A 22,038-nucleotide genomic window follows, 5' to 3' on the forward strand; every position below is an offset into this window, starting at 1 on the left:
TAAGGAAAAAAACCCAAGTCTTCCCCCTGTTACAGTGGGCTGATGAGAGGCTGTTTCAAGTTGCACCACTGAGCAGGAACAGAAGCAAGTATGGACATCCTGGACATAGAAATCTGTAGCATTTTTACAGGAATCTGTAAATAGGTTGCCTTGGCTTCTACCTTGATGCAGATACACCTCTTTACCTCTTCAAGACACTGCCTGACAAAAGGAGGAGGAGGAGGTTACACCTACCCTTATAGGCTCCCATTAATCAGTAAATCTAACCAGTTCTTGGGTGAGGGTGAGGCATCTGTAGCGATCTGATTCATAAGATCCTCCTTCTAACCACAGAATCACAGAATATGCTGAGTTGAAAGGGACCCATCAGGATCATCAAGTCCAACCCCTGGCCCTATGCAGGACACCTCAATAATCACATCATGTACCTGAGAGCATTGTCAAAACTCTTCTTGAACTCAGTCTTGGTGCTGTGACCACTTCCCTGGGGAGCCTGTTCCAGTGCGCAACCACACTCTGGGTGAAAAACTTTTTCCTGATATTCAACCTAAACCTCCCCTGACTCAGCTTCATGCCATTTCTTCAAGTCCTGTCACTGGTCACAAGAGTGAAGAGACTGCTACTTGCCCCTCTGCTTTCCCTCATGAGGATGTTGAAGACTGCAATGAGGTCTCCCCTCAGTCTCCTCCAGGCAGAACAACCAAGTGACCTCAACTGCTGCTCATATGACTTCCCCTCAAGACCGTTCACCATCTTGGTGGCCCTCCTTTGGACACTCTCTAATAACATTATTTCCCTTCTCATGAAGTGCATCCCCAGGGAACAAGCCAACCTTCAAAAGGGTTACGAGTTCCAAACCCTTTGAGCATTTCCATAAGTAATTTCAGCAATCCTTGCCACCCTTTAACAGTGAAACAGTCAGTTAGTACTTGTTACCAGCAGTTTCTCCTGACTCACAGATGTTCACATGAGGGGAGAGCTGCTCTACCTGTTCCACTCACCTTCAAAAGGGGTGAGAGGAAAGGAGAAAATAGGCAGGATGGGGAAATGGGAAGGATGGGGAAAATGGGAGGGATGGGGAAAATGAAATATTCCATAGACAGTCCTATGTCAACCAGAGTAACTGCACTTGGGACAGACCAAGGAACTTCCCCTCTGCAAGAAGGGGAGAAAAGGGAACAATGGAACAACATCATCTACTGGGTGGAATTTGTGTAAATTATTATTTCATAGACTACTTAACATGTGAGATACCATTCATTAGCTGTCATGCTGGGGAATAAGTCCAACAAGCTACCTTGCATGGAGGGATGGTTCTACCAGCAGTTTTGCTTTTTGGGTGAAACCAAGTGGAGTTTCCCTTGTCTGCCATGCAGTGTTGTGGTCTTTCTCCCGTGCTGGGACTTCATGACCTAGATGCAAATCAGGCCATGTTGTTCAGCCAGAGCAAGTAGAAAGAGTTCAGGAGAGAGGCCACAGGTCTGCATTTGCACGAGTTATAGTCTTACCTGTAGGGAAGCACGAAATAGGAATTGTTTTGGAAGAATCCCATGGTTGAAGCATGAAACTTGGCTGCCTGATACCCAACAAACAACAACGACCGTGACATGTTTTACGATGGATCTTTTCGTTCTGAGTGCCACATGCAACCCGTCATGTTGGCAGCTCTTTTGGCAGACAGAACTGAAAGACAAAGTGCCTTCCCATCCAGCCCACTCTGTTCTCTCTAGATCACACAAAGCACATTTTTTGAGCAGTGGTAGGACTTTATTTACTCCAGGCAAAGGCACAGTTCTCTCCAGCCCGAAGAACACCGTATCAACGGGAGCTTTGGTGAAGCCTGCAATCAAGGCCTAAGAATTCAGGTGTGAGTTATTAAAAAAGCACAATACCAATCTTATATTATGATGATGATAATGTGGTACCTTTTCCTTCCTTCTGACATCTCTTTCTTTGTACAATACATTTTCTGCTCTCGCTTGTAGCTGGGCAGGGATTACCCTTTGCTGATGGATGCTGTACGATCTCTCTGACCCTTACTTCATTTCCTCTTTTGAAACCACATGTTTTTCCTTTCTTTGTGCAAGGGCTCCATGGACTCCACTCACTAGCTTCACAGTGCACTGCAATAAATATAGGACAAACTGAGCCTGGCCAATATATTTTTGTATACACAATATATATGGTACATTAATTTTATTCTGCATCAGCCAAAAGGTGGTAAAAACTAATGAAATTAATTAGCAGTGACATACAGCAAAGAATTGACAGAAATTGGACAGCTGAGGATATACAGCACAAAATAATGTCAAATAATTATGTCAGTTACTACTTTCTACTGTCTATTTTGTAATTCAATTCCTGAAACAAGGCAACAATAACACAATTGGTCTCAATTAAATCAGTTATTGGAGTTTGTTCTTAGGTTCCTTTGGCTTGATGCAGGTACAAACCCTTGTAGCTTCAGTGGAATTAAACTTTGGTCATGCCTGTGTGAAAGGTGACTGAAGTTATTGGGTCAAGCTGCTGCAGCTGGTCTCAAAGATATTGAATTTGGAAATCAATAGTTATAAAGGACCTACTGATATTGAAAGATGCTACAGTAGGAGTCAAGTATCTTTGGTGATCTGCTGCTTGGTATTCAGCTTAAATTGTGAAAGAGCCATCATCTGTAGTATATACAAGCTGGAAATACGCAAAACAGAGGAGAACTTGGATTGGGATGAGTTTTCAAACTTTTCTGAACAGCGTAGGTTACAGTTTCTAAATCAGAGTGATGGGAATGTGCATCCTGTACTATTTGGAACTCAAAATGTGTGTCGCTGCACACTTGTCCAAACAGTGTAAACAAAAATAGGAGTAATTTTGGAAGCTTAACAGTAATAGCTATCCTTGTCTTGTGCCATCTCCTCAGTATCTTTCTCTTGATAAAATATAGTAAATATTTATATTTACTTTATGTATAACTGTGTATTTAAGATTATAAGTCATCATTGAAGAAGGAAAGACTTCCAGCCCCTATATAAGGAGGAATTTGTAAGTCAGTATTTTTCCAGTTCCAGAATTTACTTCTGAATTTTCCAAAACCTAGAAAATACAACTGACTTCAGGTGATCTCTGAGCCTTCCTTCAGTGAATTATCATGTGGGTCATTTTTTTTCATATTACACTGGCACTGTCCTGTTAAAATAATTGACTTTCATGTGCACAAAAAGGTTCTGTTTTTACTCCATAGCTTTAAATGGCTTTTCTTACTTGAGTCTGACTCATTGTTAAAGCAGCTAAGTGTACAGCACTTGGAAACAGCCTCCAATAAACAAAAATGATCCCTTGAATTTCTTTCAAAGGTGAAAGTCTTTGCTTGAAAATAAAACTGTGAAAGCCTACACTACCACCTGAACTAATATATATTTTAGAAGGAAAATGCCAAACTAGTGCACATTATTTTTATTCCTACATTACTTCCCCTCCAAAACATTTGATGCCAGGGAGAGCTATGTGCATGATACTGTGGGGGAGGAGATTTCCATCATGGACAGACTGTGCCTGAGTGCTCCCTGGTTACTAGTGGCTGAAGAGGTTACTGCTTGCACCATAGTTCACAGCCCTCAGCCACCACAATTCACAGCCAATATACTAAAATAAGCTGAACGCTGCTGCAGCTTCGGTGTGCCCATGGGATGCTAGCTGCACTAGCCCAGAGGCAAATATATCAATCAGTCTTCTTTCAGTTGAAGGGGTGGCAGAGGGATGGAGCAGACAGTTAGGTGTGGTGACCTCCAAAACTGACCCTGAGTGCATAATCGGAGCTTGTGAGTCAGAGGTTGTAGATACAAAAGCAGGTCTCTTTTCCACAGCCAGTGAGTCACAGTGACATCAATCTCACTACTTCAGTGTCAGTGCCACCCTATTTGGTGTTTTATTTTCATTCCCATTTTCTGGACTCAGGTGATTATGCACATATACCATTTTGGGGATTGGGGTTTTTTGGGGGTGTGTGTTTCCTTAACATTTTAGTTGCTAGCCTTCACCTTTGTGAAGTTAAGCTTCAAAGTGTTGTCGCATGCATACTTTGAAGACTCAGGGAGTACAAGGGAGCTAAAGCAAAGCCATGAGTATTTTAATCTTTCAACTACATATGGGGTCTGATGCAGGGTTTTAGAACCTTTGATGTTAGTGGTGCTGCATAACACTGTAACAAAGCAAGTAAGAGATATACGCCATTCTGCCTCAGGGCAGACCAAACAGGCCATATCTCCTGTAGTAGAGCATCAAGGCTGTGTTTGTGGGCCACAATCAGGTTTGTACCTCTTGTGAAGCAGCAGATTTGGGCAATACCTTGACTTTTTTTGTGCTGGGGAATACATCTTGTTATGCAGAACATTTTCAAGTTGCACTTCCCTGGTGTTCTAAGTGGACATGCCTTCCTTAGATTCCCCATCCCCTGTGAGAAAACCGGGCAGAATTGTGGGGACTGGACTTACTGATGCTAGTGCACTCCATCGTGTGGTTGTTGGCTTCCAGCCCATCAGGACACTTTTCAAGGCACTTTCCACTGTATAAGTAAAACCCACTTTTACACTTTGTGCAGAAGTTTCTGGTGAAGCAGGTATCACAGTCAGCTTTACATTCTGAAATGCAAACAGTAAACAACAATGTTATTGCTCTTTGCCATGAAATAGCATGGGCTCTCTCACATATACAAGAATCACACAATTCTAACAATGTCAATCTTCAAAGGAAGCAAATTATATTTAGATCTTCTTCATGGCCTGTACGCACAGTGAGGCCAGCCACAAATGACCTCGGCATGGGTGAGGATTTAAAAAGGATCACCTGATGCTGAACAACCTCACACTGATAATCTTCTTGAAGACCTATGCAAATGGCAGACAGAGCACAGCACATGAGAATAACAATATACTGCTTCTGCCCTACACTGACAAAGCATAGGGACACAAGTACCAGGTCAGCTCCACACTATCTCCATTCATCCAGGAGAAATAAAAATATGCCAGAATTTAGAATCTGCTTTGGGCTGTTTTGAATCAACATATCTTTCTTTTTTCTTCAAATGGCTCCCTGATGTTCAATCAGATGTCCTCTAGTATTTCATGTATTATCTACATGACTACCCAAATTTGCATTACTATTTCCCAGTTCTCAGAAACTTTTAGGAGAAATGCATAAAACCTCATGTATGGCACAGCTCATGTCTGATATGCAAGGCCACACACTGCTAAAAAGTGAGCAAATACTTTACAGTGTCAAGTTACTCTGTAAGACTTTACTCTGGGGTCCATTCATTAAATAACTTTTATTACCAGGTAAAAACTGGGAGAGTTTCTTGGCCGTCGCTCTTATGTTTTTATATCACCTGTGGGATTAAAAACAGTGAATTCAACAACAAAAAGAGGAGTGGGGAGGACATTGCGATCTTTTCCAGTTCATTTATGGTTCAAAATCCATACTGGGGTCAAAATGTTGCCTGAGTGGTAAAGCACAGAGTTGGCTTCTCTGTCCCCCAGCCCGGAGACAACATGAATCAGTAACTTCCCCCAAATCAGGCTGAAAGCTGGCCAGCTGAAACCTGGCCAGCTTCTACAGGCATTTAGAGGACTACACTGAGTGTGAGACAAGCTATAAAGAGACCAGGGCAAACCACATCTCTGAAGAATGCCACCTGCCATCTTCTCTCCTTGTCTCAGGGATCAGGTGGGTAAGGGCAGAGGGTTAAACAGCTCCAGCCACCAAGATTCAGCATTCCTTGGTCCCCGCTTGCTCTTCAGTGATGTTGTCGTTCCCTTGCTGCTGGAGGGCAGTGCCTGGTGCCCACTTGTGCTTCCTTTTCACATGGAGTTGTAGAGGAGGAGGCCATTACGTGGATTCTAGGCAGGTCATTCATGCAGAGCTGGGATCCCTGAGCTTTAGGCCATTTTGTGATCTTTCACCTTAGCTTCTTGCTTGGGTTAATATTTACTGCACTACTATAAAGAACTGAACATTAAAGACATGGCCTGTCCGTCTGCTTCTCTGTTGACTTGACTCCTAAGGGGACACAGCATTCAAGAGAAAACAACAAATCCATGAGCTTCCCCTTTCCCCAACACTTACTTGCACACTTATTAATGTCGGGATACCGTGTCCCATAATATCCGCTTGGACACGAAGAAAGACATACTCCAATCTGTTTCATGCCAATCCTCTCCAGAACAAAAAAGAGCCTGGGCTTACATGACAGGCATCCATTGTAGTCAGAACATGTAGCACACCCTCCTTGGCAACCCTGGCTCACGTTAGGATGCACTGAGAAGACAAGCATTAAAGAAAACAAACTGTGAGAGAACAGGACATTAGACAAGACTATGAAATAATGGTTCCTCTGTGCTTCGAAGGGTGGGCCATCCATCTCTCTGACAGCATTTAAAGATTGCTTCATTTTTCTCTGTGTTGCTTATGACCTGACTTTCCATTTCAGAGATTATTTCATTGGTATAAAAAATAAAAAAAATGAGCAGCTCAGCTGATATGTTCACATCTTGAAGAAATAGTTAACAGCAAATAATATTTGAAATAGATTGTATGGAACAGCAGCATCCTAGAGAACATTTATTTTTCTTTTCCTTATTTTCAGTGGCTTTTCTGCCTTGTATGCATTTGGCTCAGCAGATAAATACATGTTCATTTATCCTTGCTTTTCCTAGCTGGATGATTAAAAATCAGTCTAGTGTATAATTTCCTTCATTGACTAAATGCCATTTGATTAAGTTCTGCTGTGCAGGAATATGCCCTTGTAAAATCGGACGATAATTTGCCTTAATAAAAAGACGCAGGAGAGCCATACTTCTCGCCCTCCTTCTTTTCCTGGAATGTTCTCCATGGCATGTTTTTAATCTCTAACAATTACAACCTGATGTTTAGACTTAACTGTGGCATTTACCCTGCTCCGGTCCCAGCACGGAGCATAGGTAGGATTATATTTGTCTCTCAATTGAATTTTTCTAATTCTTCAGACAAGGAAAGGGAAACTTATTACACTCACTGCTTAAATTCTTCAGGGGCTTGGGGATAGCAGAAAAGAGGATGCTATTGCAGACTATCTTTTCAGTAGCAGACATTAATCAGTGTATTACTTCTTAGTGGCAGAGAATAAAGTTTTGCACCTTCCTGTACTTTAGAAGTTGTTACCTACTTTTAATTTCTCCCTGCTTGCTTTCTTAAATAAATAAGAAGTAGAAAATAATTAAGCATCAAGTAGCTACAGACCCCGTGTCCCCTCTTTTTTGGCCTTGTCTTGTACAAAAAACCCAGGCATTTTTCTAAGTGTAAGCTTTCATCTCTCAGCCTGAGACATCTGGTTATATTTCATATATAGGAGAAATACAGTCCTCATTTACATTTGTAACTTGTATTTGTAAATACCAGCAGCTTTCTGTTCTGCCTTCTCCTCAGGCCGGTGATAATGTTATAAATATGCACATGCCATGCTTTGATTGTCTGTTTTAGTGCTTTGATTTAATACTGGTCTTCAGACACTGCTAAATAGCTTGCATACACAATGAACTTGCTTTTGTCAACTCCCTTCTGTGGATCCCTTGGAGTAGACCAGAAGTCCAAGTGAATCCATGGCTTATGTGTTGAGAGGCACTACTACCTGCTGCTCAGGTGGGTTTGTCTAGCAAGGAAGTTCAGGAATACCTCTGTACTTTGTTCACTTACACTCTTGGCAGAAAACACGTCCCATGAATGCAAAAAGCATTCCTCTGTGCTCTGAGGTTTCAATGACAAGTCCTGCAATCTGAAGAACCTCAAAGGGAATTCAAGTTCACTTTTTCTCTTTCATTAATAAAATGAGGAATGGGGGTTATTTCTCTCAGTAGGGCTGGACATGTAGGAAAAGTGCAAACTTTGACCCTGATGTGCATAACAATTCCAGTGAGAATATAAGAGCCCAATTCTCTGTGTGCCTCAAAGTACCCATTTTGCAGCACAACCTACAGGAAAGTATTTTTACCATGAGGACACAGCACTACTTACTGTGAGAATAAATGGCATTCTGCATGGTGAGAAGTTGCAACATAAATTCAGTTATCAGACTTACTTTTACTAGACTTTCAAAATACTGAGTACTCAATAAATATAACATATTTCTTTCTGAAAATATTCCAGAGGTACAGAGCTTATTCATTTTGAAATTAAGAAACTGGAAAATAGTTTTTCTTTTTAAAGTTAAGTAAAGGAAAACCTCCTTGCCTCTCTCTCCTCTGTCTTGTGGATCTTGTAGGAAACTACTTTCAAAGGAAGACAAAGTAATGTGATCTAAGGAACTGATATTATTTAAAAACTATCTGTGACTTTCCTTCATTAAGTCTGACAGATGAAAAAGCAGCTGAAGTACAAAATATTTGTCATCAAAGCTGCTGTATAAAATATGGATGATCACTTTTGATGGGAAACATATTATGTGTGAGCACCTGTGACATGTCATTATGAATAGATCCTCTTGACAGAGAAAACATTATGTGCAACTGCTCTGAGGTCAAGCTGTGTGTGTGAGACGAGACAGGCAATACTTCATTATCAAAATATGATAATTCTCTATAGCTAAGATCCATTACAATTTCCATCTCCCCTTTAACTGCAGAAGTATTAAGTATAAAATATATACTCCTAGCCATTTCCACAATTCCTGCCTCTTTTTATGCATTGCAGATGCTTCTTATACAAAAAACACAGCAAAAAAAGAAAAAGCCTGTAGTTCCAAATGGAGAATTTTATTGCTAGTGTTATGAAGCAAGGCATAAGATAAACTATGCAAGTCAAGCTCCATCTAAAGGTTGATTTCATGTCATGTTATAACTAAATGTGTGAAGCCAAATAAGCTCCTGTTCTTGGAAATTCTTAGAGCAAAAGTCTCGTTGAAAAGTCAGAATTAACATTTTAAATTAAGTAAGCATTTTTTCTCTTAAAAGCTATTAAAAGGATGCTTTTTTTGATTGTCTCCATCTGTGCCTGGCATTTCTTTGAGACCTGTATCTGTACTGTACCTGTAATAAAACAGTCTCTCATTGCACTTTCTCTGAATGCTAGGTAGACCCTTATTCTGGCTCAAGCAACAATCAAAGCAGGGACAGCCAAGTGCTCCAGAAATTGACACTGTTTAAAAGCACAGCACTGGGCTTTGTCATTGAATCTGGGAAAAAACAAATGGTGGCGCATGTTTGAAATTAGGCATTTCCAAGCTGCAGCTGAAGATCTCATTCTTGTTACCTCTCAGCCTCCTCCCTGTCTAGTTCAGATCCAGATGCTTTCCTGATCTCTGCAACGTAGGGCACTCCCCTCCCGCAAAGGTTGAGTGGGATTGAAGGGGTTCCAGAGGGAGACAGAGCAAACTCAGGCTCTAAAACATATTTCTGATACAGGGAGGGAACTTATCACTGCTGGTTACAGAACTGGCCCTTACTATTCCTCTCTCAATGCAGCAAAGTGTTAGTGCCTGCAGTTCTCAAGTACTTCAGCAACTGCACATCATAACTCTGAGGAAACAACCAGAAATTTTATCGCTTCTTCCCTCATATCAGAAGGGGGATCTGTGAGTCCAGAGTTTAAGTGATGTGCTGGGAACATAAACCCTATCTGGTGAAATCCAGTCATGGTACACAGGATGTAAGCATTTCTTCAAAGTTTTGTGCTTAGGTCAGCAGTAGAAGTGGGTAATTAACATATATCCACTTTAAGGAACGCTTTGAAGTCTGCAGGTAAAAAAGCATTAGAAGAGCACAGACCACTTCTGTTAGCCACAAGTTTTAGATGTGGTAAGAGGGACAAAGAGAGGTCCAGTGTCTTGGCAGAAAGTCAGGCACTGTGGTCTCATGGGTTAGACACTGGCTGCAGAACCAGGAGGTATGGACTATAGCATTGCAAATAGGTCCAAGAAATGCTCTTGCTAAATAGTCTTGCTTGAACCACTTTGGTACAACCTGCTCCATTATAAAGACATATAAAATGAAATACAAAAATTTCTCCACAACTTTCAGAACTGACTTCAGTGAGGATGCATGGGCTGTAGAGATGACCCTACCAGCCATCCAGCACTTCTGCCCTCTAGTATTCAAACACTCTGAGCACAGTGAAATCATAGACTCTCAGGGATGAAAATTGCAGCACAGCAATGGGCAAAGCAAGTGGTGGGAGCCCAGAGACCCACAGAAAAGCTGCAGCAGATCGTCAAAAGTAGACAACTAACGTAAGTGCAAAGTTACCCTTACACTGGGATGCATTTCCTTTAAAGAAAAAACAAAAAGCCAACAGGCAGTATATTTGTCTAGGGAAAGAATCAGTGTTTGGGATTCAGTTGATGATGGTGGCAAAGGTTCATCTAGTCGCTGTCTCTGCATCCCTACCTGCATTTCTCTGCTGGAAGTAATCACGAGTATCAGTTCCCATGCAGCTTAATGCAGATGAGATTAGTGCTCAGGGACTGCCCAGTTCTGTCAAATTGTAGGTGCCAGCAGCCTTGCACCCCGGTAATTCGCAGTTAGCAGTGCATGCAAACAGAAGTCTGTCTGTCGCTTTCTTTTTTTTTTTTCCACCTGCATTATTAGTCTGCAGTATTTATGTGTGGCAGCGGCTAACATCATCCTGAAGGGAGATCAGTGTCAATGGGGAAAGGCTGCACCTTTTTTCTTCCTCATGTCATCAGCCAGGAGTAGTACAAAGTATGTATGTGCAGACTTGTGACTGGCTATAAGTCCGTAGCCAATAAATCTGTTCTTCCTTTTTTACTTTTTATAAAACTTAAATACTGGAGACGAGAGAAGACCCTGAATTAATATTGAACTATTTCCTTGTCCTTTCTGCCTTTAAACCCTTTTTTTTCTCAGGGGCCTCTTTTTGTGCAAGGCATTTGTCCAGATACTACTTTTAAGTCTCATTAGCAAATGAAATCTCAGAATATTTTCCAAAGCTCTACTCTGGAAACAATGAGTTGTGGTGTCTATTAAAAATAGAAAGTTAAGGATAAGGAGCTGAATTTGAATCTGAATTTCAAATGATGAGGTGCTAGACTTTGACCATATGCAGCAAATAAATTCTAAACCTTTGCAATGATATTTTTCAATCAGTTTTACTTTATTTTTAGATTAAAATTTATGAGATTAAAAAAAAGAAAACAACAGAAAATGAAATGGAGGAGGAATCCAGCTGGGCACATGTTCTGACAGCCAGAGGAAAAGCTCAGGGTAGAAGAATATTCTTTGCCCGTTTGCTGCAGCTGAGGTGCACTGACTCATCACTGCTCTCCAAAGACAAGATGTCCATTTAGACGTTCACTCTTGAAATGGATGTGCTAGGCAAATGAAATCCATCCCTGCTAGAGAGCTACTGCTACTCCTGGTTTCTCAGGCATGCACGTTCTCACAGGAAATATTTTCACAGCATAGCTGCTCTGGAATTCAGCCTTCCCAGGTGGGCTGCCCCTTGTTGCAAGACCAGACCCCACCTCAGCTTTACCCACCACACAGCACCCATACAGAAACTAGCCCTTTTGGTGGTGGCGATTTGGGATGGGATGTCCCCTGGGTTCTCCTGTTGCTTGATTGCTCTGTGTGCTCACTAGCATTCCTTTCTTTTCCTCTTGCCTAGTGGGAAGCAGCTGCCTGTGGTGGTGGCCTGAAAACAATACTTCATGTAAAGCAGAGCTACTCTTAATCATGTGGACTGTCCTTTAGGCGAATGTAAACAGCATTTGGCAGTCAGCTCTTCTAATGAGAAAGTCATTTAGGAATTCAGTTTGCAAACCACAGCGTATTTCCTCAGATTCTTTCTTGGACATCATTTCTTTGTGTAGAAATGCATCAGAGGTGGGACGGACAACGGTGCGGTAAAAACGCTGAACAAACGTGTAGTCAGCAGACAGTTATGGAGCAAAGACAAAGCCCAGGAGAGTAGGACAGTACCAGGACAGTCAGTATGCATGGGTTTGATAAAGTTGTATTCTCATTGCTAAATAGATTCCCAGCTTGGGCCAAGGTGAAACCTGAGCTCAGTCTTGCAGGCTAAGCTCTGCTTGATCACTTGGCCTTAAATCACCTGCAGGGACTTGGTGTGTTGTGATGGTACAGCAGCTGGGCTCTGTGGGGAAGAAAGACCCATACATGACAATTACTACACTGGATTGGCCATAAGTTTTCTGGAATGCAACTGAACCAGTGGTGATAGCTGAGGAATGTGGACTCTCTGTCCAAGCTTCTTGAGATCTACAGGAGTCTGAGCCAGCCGCAAAAGAGGGAAAGAGGAAAAATCACTCTAAAAGTCAATTGTTAATGCCTTAATGTCTTCTGTTTCTCTTTGTGATTTGTGCTTCCCAAATACTTTAAGATATCTTTCTAGGAGGGTGGTAACTCCTACAGAGATTTGCCTGACTTGGATTTTACTTCAGAGCATTACTGCTTTCTACGGTACAAAACATGTCGCGAAGAGGATCCTCGAGTGTCCTCCTGTGTTTTGAGGGAAAAAGATCCCATGAGGACTGAAAAAGAATTACCCAAACATCTGCCTGGCGTGATAGAATGTTTTCCTCCTCAAGAGGCACTTCACATCTGAGGGAAAAGAAACCAACCGATTTTGTTCACCAAGTGTCAACAGTTCTAAAAAAGCAACAGAAACATGAGTATGGGACTGTCCCACAGTCTCAAGGAGTATCTATAACTGTTTTGTAGTGGTGCCTAAGAGCAAGGAGGCCCTCAGCCCAAATGGCCAAGATCTCACTGACGATTGCCTCATCATTATTAAACACGTCTGGCAGAGTGATCCTGAAAATAAGTATACTGGCAGTCAGAACACATTTCCCCTGAATTCGGCTAGAAAGAGCATCAACAGGCTGAAAAATCTCACCAGGGGTGAAGAGTTTTGTGCAGTCTCCTAGCATCTTCAGCACAACAGAAATCAGCCACAGCAACCACAAATGGCTCCTTGTCATTCCAGAGAGTTTTGTAAATAAACTGAAAAATTCTTTTCATGGAAAGAGAAGGGAAATTGACTTTTTTTTCCCCACATACTACAGAGCACCACCATAATTCAGGGATGCGGGAAGTTAAACCAGTGTAGGAACCAGTAAGGATCCCTGAGACAACCTGCTTTAAGCACCCTGGTAATGATGGTAAAGGTAGGACCAGGTCATGCAATACCTTCTCACCTCAAGTTCTAACTCCTATAACCAGCTACAGATCTTGATTTTAGAGTCAGCTGTAGTTGTTTCCAATACTCAGCCTTCAAGATTATACATTATGATTTTTTTCTAAAAATGTAGATCTCAGTTACATTATCTCTTTATTGTCTACATAACAAGAGCTGTTATAGAAGGGCAGGTATGCTACTATGAAGAATAGTAACCTAATAGGTGTATTAACTAACATACCATGACAGTTGTGAGACTCAGCTACTTGCAAAGAAAGCATCTGTGCTCAGATAAAAAGGAGGCGTGAGTTTTGGAAAGGGATTATATTAGATGCACATATATTTAGACAGTATTTTTAGTACTGTAATGCTGCAAGATGCTGTCATGAAGATCCCCAGCTGATTTTACACTGTTTGTATGCACACAGAACTGTTTTTAAACAAAGTTGTCAACATCACTGTGACTTCCTTGACTCCCCAATCTCTTCTCTACAAGAAATGCATGCTTCTACCAAGTGAAAATCCAAGAATATACATGCTCATTCTTCGAAATATGCAGTCTTTCTGTTTGCTGCTTCATGGTAATGCTCAATCTACCATTTATATGTTTCTAACAAAGCTCATTGATGCTCAGGTTGTTCTGGTGGCAACACAGTCTGTTCCCCACACACCCCATTTGCTTCCCCTGTTTTGTTCTCTTAATACACTGGAGACTTTTATTGTTGTGTATTACACAGATGCTCGTGCATTTCCAAGCTGTATAAGGATCACTCAGCTCATACTGTCAACATTACACAACTACAGTAGCATTTGCAAGTTTCTCATTTCCCACAGGGTCTTTTGAGACCAGAGTTTTTCTCTCAAAGTTTTGTTTCAGTAACCACAGAAAGAACAGCAGGATGTAACAGATTTTACTTTCCATGCCGGGGACTAGGGAGAAGGGTTTAGACAGTAAAAGCCTGTAATCCCATGTCGAAACTATGATTTTCTACTACCATGTTTATAGTGTTAAAAAATTAATAAACCAGACAGCAAGCCAGCCCACTGCCTTGGCAGTGCTCAGATGTGCCTTTGGTCAATTACTTAATATCCTCTCAATTTAGTGTATTTTTTAAGTGGAACTGATCAAAAGTTTGTACTGAATGAAATAATTTTTTCTGCGTAATGATTAAATTCATACCATACTGAAGCTAACTGAAGGCCCGAAGTATGTTGTTTGCAATGGAACTGTTCTGGACTGATGCCTGCAAACATTTAAATGGAACCTATCTCTTTAAGTTCAAGACTCATATCAAGATTCGAATGCAGAGTACAGACAGTAAGGAGTACCACAGTGCCAGAAGATCTCTAAAAATTGTGTTCTACAAGGAGAAACTCTGATCTCAAATTTTCATCAAGGAAAAGGCTAACTTCTCCAGGCTGACTAGACCATCCATCCATCACTGACACAAGTTGAAATTAATAATTAAAGTACTAGCTCTAGTGACTACTTCTGTGCTGCAGTAGTGATGCATATGCTACCAACACTCAGCAAATGATGATCTAACTGCTTTTACCTTTTCCTCATGTCACTGGGACTCGTGCTAGTCTAAAAGAAAAAGAAGTAAAGGTTTTTGAGACCAAAACATGAACAGTATGATATGAAACAGAATTCAACTCTAGTGGAAAACAGACAAGAGGACATCATCACCACCCATCTTGAACTCACTGACAAAAGTCCTGGCCCCCTAAAGTTAATGGTAAAGCTCCTATGAAGAGACAGAGGTGAGGATTTCACTTATTTCTTAATTGATGTTAGGGTAGTCCATGGTTTTGAGTAGTTGTCTGATTTTTAGAGGGCAATGTGATTGGATGGCCTGTTTAGATTGGGATGAAATAATACAATGGGTGAGATTTAAGTAGACATACGATTCTTGAGAGACTGAGTCAGTTTAACAGCTCCGTGTGCCTGGTTCTTCTCGTGAAGTAGCTATGAATGGCATGTAGTTAGGGCTTGTTTCATCACCCCTTTTGCGCTGCCCTCCCTTTGAAGTCTGAGCCTTTCCCTCCCAACTGGCTTCACTGCAGCACACACTGACCCACATGAAAGAAATTTAACGCTCACACCGAGCATCATTCACTTCCCCGAAACTGTAATACATCTGACATCACTGCAATGATACACAACAGGCAGTTTACCATCAGGCTACAGCTGTACTACAAAGTATTTGAGCTGAATTGTTGGGGTGCTGCTGATGAAATCAAGACAATCATCCATTTTGTGCTTAAGCAGGTTAATATTTTATGTGGCGGTATACCACCACTTCCCTGGGGATTTGCATGCCAATCAGCTCAGTTGATTGCAAGAGAAAATTAATTAAAATTAATTAAAACTGCTTATTTGTTTGTTTGTTTTTAGTTAATGTATCATCTGTAATAGTATGTTTGTTATCCCAAATACAATTGACAGTTTAATACTAACACATCAAACTTTCCAGAGAGTTAAATTAATTGAAAGCTTATGCACAGGCTGTATTTGAAAAGAGAAGGTGCAGACTGCACATGGCTGTAGGAAACTGTTGTAGCCAGTGGCTGCACAGACCAAATTCCCTGTTGTCCCTTTGCTGCCACCTCCAGAGTACAAATCACCCCCTGCAGTTGCTGGGTCAATGTAAAATGAAGACAGGTCCCTCGTACACACCTTCACCCTCATTCTTCCTGTTAAAAGGACCCCCGTGGCTATCACCTCCCTTGCAACCTAAGGCTATAAGCTGTCAGGCTGCTCCAGCCTCTTGAGAATGCCGTGGAGAGGATGTGCAGCAACTGGGAAATCAGTTTAATTGATTAAAGGTCTTTACAAATGTTTTACTTTACTCCAATGTATGCCCATAAAGATCACTCCTAGGGGATGACAGGAATGCTATTTCGCAAGGACTTTTGACCGTGGGATTCATGCAAAATTGCCAAAAATTAAATATTCCACAAAAATTAAAAGATAATCTTGTTCAGTTAGTTGGGAATACTTGGTTTCAGTTATTTGAAAAAAATGTTGACAAAATTTTGTCAAAGATTTTTAGCAAAATATTTCTATTTTTAGAGAGTGACTTGTTCTAGTGGAATTTTATTATGTCAATGATTGTTCAAGTGGCTTTAATTTAGTGATAGTGATAGTAATATTGTAAAGGTGATAGTGATAGTAATATTGTAAAGGTGATAAGGAATTATAAGATACAAAATTTCAATTTAAAAGAAAAAAGTGGAAAACAAAATAAACTGAGGCCACCTATTGATAATATTAGGTAAAGAAAAACAACCCCCCAAATTTAAATAATTATGTATAAAATCAAGAATTAAGTATCTAGGAAATATAGGGTCAGTGTTATGAGTCTTATTAAACATTTTACAGTAAGAACTGTAAAGTTAAAGGTTTTGAAGACACTTTAATGTTTCTCTACAACAGCAAAAAAAAAGGGAACTTTTTTATTTGTCTGATATATTATTTAACATTGCTGATGCACATCCAAAGTGTCATCTGACACTTTTCATGCATAACTGAAGAAGCAGTCTTAAAACTATACTTTTGCTAAAGTATTTTACCAGTAACAGTGGTAGAAGTCACATAATTTAGGCTGGATCACAGCAACATCCTGAGGGTACATGTTTAACCTTACTCTGCACTTGCAAGTACAAATTTGTGAGACATGTCTTCCTACCCAAGCCGCTGCACAGGGAAATGATCCATTTGCTGTTTTGTGTCCCAAGAGAGATGCTTTTTCGGGTGTCAGATGCCTTAGCCAGCTTGCAAAACTTCTTTGGCACTTTGCAACGTGCTCTGTTGAAGAAAATTTTTCTAATAACTGCAGCAATGAGGGAGAGGACTGTTCAGTTCTGTTTTGCCACACTGTAATGTAATCAAGTTAAGCTGATGCAGAATAAATGATAGAAATAGAAGCCATTACTTCAAATAGAACTGCCTAATATTGTTATACCAACAATTAGTTAGGCTTCAGTGAAAACCAAACATCCCTTAGATATTAGAAAAACATGAAATCACAGCAGTTATTTTTAAAGCATCCAATATGATGAATATTTGGCAGCTTGATTGGTGGCTAGTGGCTTGCGGCACCACGTTGGGCTGCCATGAGACAGGGCTAGGATATGAGATGACCGCAACAACACCACTCAAAATGCCAGGCTGCTGCAGAAAAATTGTGCTAAAAAATGTCACAAGCAGATGCCAAAATGGAATAAGTGAAAGGAAAGTCTGAACTGTGCCTTAGTATGAAAACATCCTTCTTAACTGGCTCCTTGACTTCCTGGAGCTGCCTGAAGCAAGTCAAGTCATTTGCTCTCATAGAGGTATCAAACTGTCACCCTAAGTACTTCACAAGTACATGCCCCTAGTGACAGCAATCAAAATTATACATAAAGGGATCCAGTCCTAGGGTAGAATGTTGGACCCAGTTATCAACCTGTAATTTGTAGACTACCAGAGCTCCGTGTAATGTTAGAAATGAGGAAAAATTATTGCAATGGTACCAGTTCCCCACTCCCAAAGCAAAAAAATACATAGCTCAGTACACAGTATGGAAGACAATAAAAACCATAGGTGAACTTTCAACATCTAGTTACTTTGTCTTTCTCTAACAGCACCACTGAGTTATGTGCTTTTGGAGAAAATTAGGGGTTCTTGGATTTGAAAGTTTGTAAAGTTGCCTCGTTATGGTACCTTTCTAGCATTGGAAAGTTTAAAGTATTAGCATCCACATTTTCAAACCCAGGGCCTCCAGTGAGACAACTGATCTCCTGCTTCATTCCTATGTCTATAGCCTGTTTTTCAGAATGCCTGTGGAAGATGTAGGTGGTCAGAGGTCTGACAACGCAGCTATTTATTCAGGAGTCCAATCAGAGGATTGTTGCTTCACTTCTAGAGCCAAACTTAGAAGTTTTGGTTTTGTCATCTTTGGGCTTCAATTTTTTTGTCTGCAAAGGAGAAATGATACCTATCTCTTACGATTGTTGAGGTGTTTAATTCATGGACGTTTACAATGTGTCCTCAGCTTTGGCTGAAATTTCCTGGCTTCTTTGCACATGGAAGCCTTCATGAGTGAGTCTGTTCCTGGAACCACATTAAACCTTGTTTTATACAGGGTTCTTTCATATACATCAGATTGTTTATGGGCACAACTACTGAGTCATGGGTGCAAGTGTGGTAACAATTTATTGTAGTCATTTGCACAACATTTCCATGCACAGATTTCAAAGGTGGTCTGAGACAAGTTGAGAAGCCAGTTCTTTTAACTTTCTGATTTCTACTCTGTGACTGAAGAGATTAGATTATTGGAAAACATGCTATTAGCACTGGCTTGCAGCCAAAGGGTCTGCTATGCATTCTGCAAGGGGTGCTGTACTTGCTGTAAATTAAGGAAAAGAGCTGGGTAAGTTACTCCGGCGAGGAATGTTCCCCTTGGGAATTGTTCACAGCAAATGAGAGCTGTGGTTGGTGAGCAAAGAGCAACAGGGAGAAAAAAAATAACAAAAAAGGTCAGAAATTTCAGGGAAATAAAAGGCCCTTTTTCTCTCTACACTGAGCAGCAAGTTAACAAGCTTTAATGTTCCTTGATACCTTTTATGCTACTTTCTGCCTACCCAGACTCAATTGGAAAAAAACAAACCAAACAATTACCATGTAAGCCCATGCTTAAATTCCTCCCCATTCGAAAAAGCACATCAGCTTATGGTTACCTTCACACATGTGTTACAGACTCCTTGACTTCAATTAGACTTAAATACCTGATCAAAATTAAGGACGCATTCTTGAATAGAGGTTGTTGTGTTTGGAGCAGACACATATCTTCCTGAAGTAGGCAAAAGCCTAACTCTTAACATACTAACTTTGAAAATAATGCCTTGAACTTCTCAGTAATAACTAATTCAAAGTCTAAACTATTTTTATTTTTTAACTTTTCAATAGTTTTAGGTAATTTTGTAGGGGAGAAAAATAATCAAAATATTTTCAGCATAATGACCATTTTTTCATGGTGTTCCAGAGAGCAAAACCATTTTCCTTTTCTCCTTTCTTTTAGAAGATCGGAAAAAAAGTCCCTAATACTGCAGAGAAAAACATAGCTATATGAATTCAAAAGACTTATGAAAGGCTTCTAGTACTACATCATTAACTTTTTAAAATTAATGTTCCTGCATTTTAAATGACTGCTATTATGTCTGGGAGAAAGATTCCTACAGTGCTTGGAGTCAGCAGCCCTGTTTCTTTGTGTCTCAGTGTGAGACCCAACAGAGATGATAATTTCATTGCTTTTTGAATATAAAGATGTTTGACTTTTAGATTATTAAATAGTTTTATAAGGGCCTTCTAAACCATATCCTCATAGGAAGGCAAACAGATTGCTTTGATTTTAGTAAGAATCAAACCAGCATCCTATAAAAGGAGAGACCCAAAGTGTGTTCATTAATCTCTAAAGTATCTTTTTCAGCTTAAATCTGCTGTTTGCTGTGTAATACTTTCCATACCAACATCATATGTAACACTCCATATGGAAAAAAGCCAGTACCAAAGGTGTTTTCACAGAAAACTAGAAAGAGGTGTTCAAAGGAAAGCTAAGTGAAAAGGTGGCCAGATGATCAGGGAAAATGATTACAAAGCTTATCATGTACATGGCAAAAAGAAAAAAAGTATAATTATTGCAAGCTATTGTGATTTCAACCATCCTTAAAAACTCAGAGAAAATTATATAATCACATAGCAACAGCAGCAGTAACAGTAAGACTCCAAATATATGTGCAGTTCTGTAGGACCTTTCACCCTGTGGTCCTCAAAAGCACTTTATAGCAATCAACCAAGATGCAGCTCCATAATGCTAAGCAAATGTTCTGGGGGCCATGTTACCTTTCTCTTAGATGACTGCAGCAGCTCTTTAACAACACGTTTTGAGAAGAATGTGGGGACCCCTGGTGGCCTAGTGGTTAGCATGCGGGACTCTCACTGCTGCGACCCAGGTTCGAATCCCAGTCCCCCGGGCAGATGGAGCCCGTTAGCCCTGTGAGGCCATCCATCTATGAGAAGGTCACTCTAAACAAACCTACGTCCTGAGGACCTCACTGCCATTGTCCAAGCTTGCTTGGCCCCGGCAGATGAACCTTAGGATTAAAGGGTGGGCTCAGTTCAGCGCAGGCTGTGTCTCACCTAAAAAATCCATTGCGCAGGCTGGAAAGGTAAAAGACCTTTCCCCAGATCTTCGTTCGCGAAGACTGGCCATTATTATTATATTATTATTATTATTGAGAAGAATGGGAATGCACTGCCTGTTTGATGGCTGCTATGACCAGTCTGAACTAAGACATTTGGAGGACCCTGGGATTGAAAATGTGACTAATCAGAAAATGCAGCTTGGTTGTTATCAGCCTTATTCTGCTTTACATTGCAAAGAGGAGGCATAGCCATCCCAAAGCCCATGCTGAAGCAATAGTTCAATACTAGGGATTAAGAAGTGCATCACCTCACTGCTGTTTTCTTCCTCTGAAGATCTCTTAAGTTTTAAAGTTGTTGCTTCATAATGCCTGAGAGCTGCTGATGACAGGTAGGGTACAGCAATGAAGGAAACTGACACTGGGGTGTCTTCATGATCTTCACTTTCATCAGGAACACAGTTTCTCAGTCACAACATAGGGACAGCACTGTGTTAGGCGCTGCCCCGATTCTCCTGTTATGACTTTGTAAGCAAAGAACAGGCACATGAAAGTTTACCACCAGAGGTCTTCCACTGGCATAGAACAGGGCTGAGCTCAGATACGTAAAGCCTCAGTTATGCCTGCTCTTAGAGATAAAAAAAGCCTAGTAAAATCTGCATCTAGCTTAGCGGAGTGTTTTCTTCAAAACCAGCCCTGTCTGAGGCACACTCCACAACAGCACCTCGTTCTCTAGGCAAAAAAAAAAAAAAAAGCAGTCTGTAATAAAGCATTGCCCCTAAAATATCTATGCTATAAAGCTATCTGCTACTGGAAGTAAAAATATCAGTGTAGTAAGTAAAGAGATCAATGGCTGGAAATAGGTATCAGTGAGATTCAACTGCATTAATTAAGACAAAATTCAGTAAGTCTTGGTAGTTTAAACCATTGCAGCAGTCTCAGGGAGGCAGTATAATCTCAGGCGCATGTATGTTTCAAATAAGAGGTCAGACATCTTTCTAAAAGCGTGCTGTAGTTTATCCATAAATTATTGTGCCTGAGAAAGGAACCATTGAGTGGGTCCAACAGTTTATGCTAGGCACCTTCAGACACCCCTTGCTGCTGTACGCCTGGCTAGGGGTTGCACATGCTGGCAAGCCAGCCGTTTATTAGCATTTTGCCTTAAGATAACATCAGCAATATCACTGTTTTCTTACAGTGAATTGTGTTATGCTCATCAATCTGATTCTAATGACATATAAAAAATGAAATAATTCTGGATGAAAGTAAATAAAAATGCCATATTTCTAATATAAGTTGACGATCCAATATTTTCTTTGTGATTTGAGAACTACTTGTTTCACAGAAGTTTTCCAAACTAAAATAAACTTCAATTTCCTTAAAACAAACTCCATGTTGTTGCCTTGTGAAGAAAATTAGACTTTTATGTCTAGTAAGGTTTCAATGTAGCATATCTGCTGGATAAGGCACCAGTGTAAGCAAACAGATGGTAGGAGACTTGCTGATTTTACCATTATACATTTGTGCAGAATGGAGAAGGGGAGAATATCAAGAAAGTATCCTTCTGATTTCATGTAATTTGCTCTTGTTGAGTCTTAGCCACTTGTCTAATGCAGTTTAACGTTCATGTGAAATTACTGACAAAACAAAAGAAAATAAACAGTACATTTTCATTAT

The 22,038-nt window shown here is 40.5% G+C and overlaps 1 protein-coding gene across 3 annotated transcripts in view; it reads right to left on the reverse strand.

Annotated features, from left to right (window-relative positions):
• RSPO3 (R-spondin 3) overlaps positions 1–22,038 on the reverse strand; it is a 63,298-nt gene that overhangs the window by 22,204 nt on the left and 19,056 nt on the right. For 2 of the 3 annotated variants that reach the window (XM_027691634.1, XM_027691625.1), the window contains exons 3-5: positions 6,115–6,306; positions 4,485–4,631; positions 1,926–2,123 (exon numbers count right to left, since the gene is read on the reverse strand). In XM_027691634.1, coding sequence (XP_027547435.1) covers positions 1,926–2,123; positions 4,485–4,631; positions 6,115–6,306 — 537 coding nt within the window. The remainder of the gene's footprint in view (positions 1–1,925; positions 2,124–4,484; positions 4,632–6,114; positions 6,307–22,038) is intronic. The other variant, XM_027691639.1, reaches the window with a different exon arrangement.

This window comes from Neopelma chrysocephalum, unplaced genomic scaffold (genome assembly GCF_003984885.1).
Source record: "Neopelma chrysocephalum unplaced genomic scaffold, ASM398488v2 Primary Assembly neopelma1_23, whole genome shotgun sequence".
Classification (NCBI taxonomy): domain Eukaryota; kingdom Metazoa; phylum Chordata; class Aves; order Passeriformes; family Pipridae; genus Neopelma; species Neopelma chrysocephalum.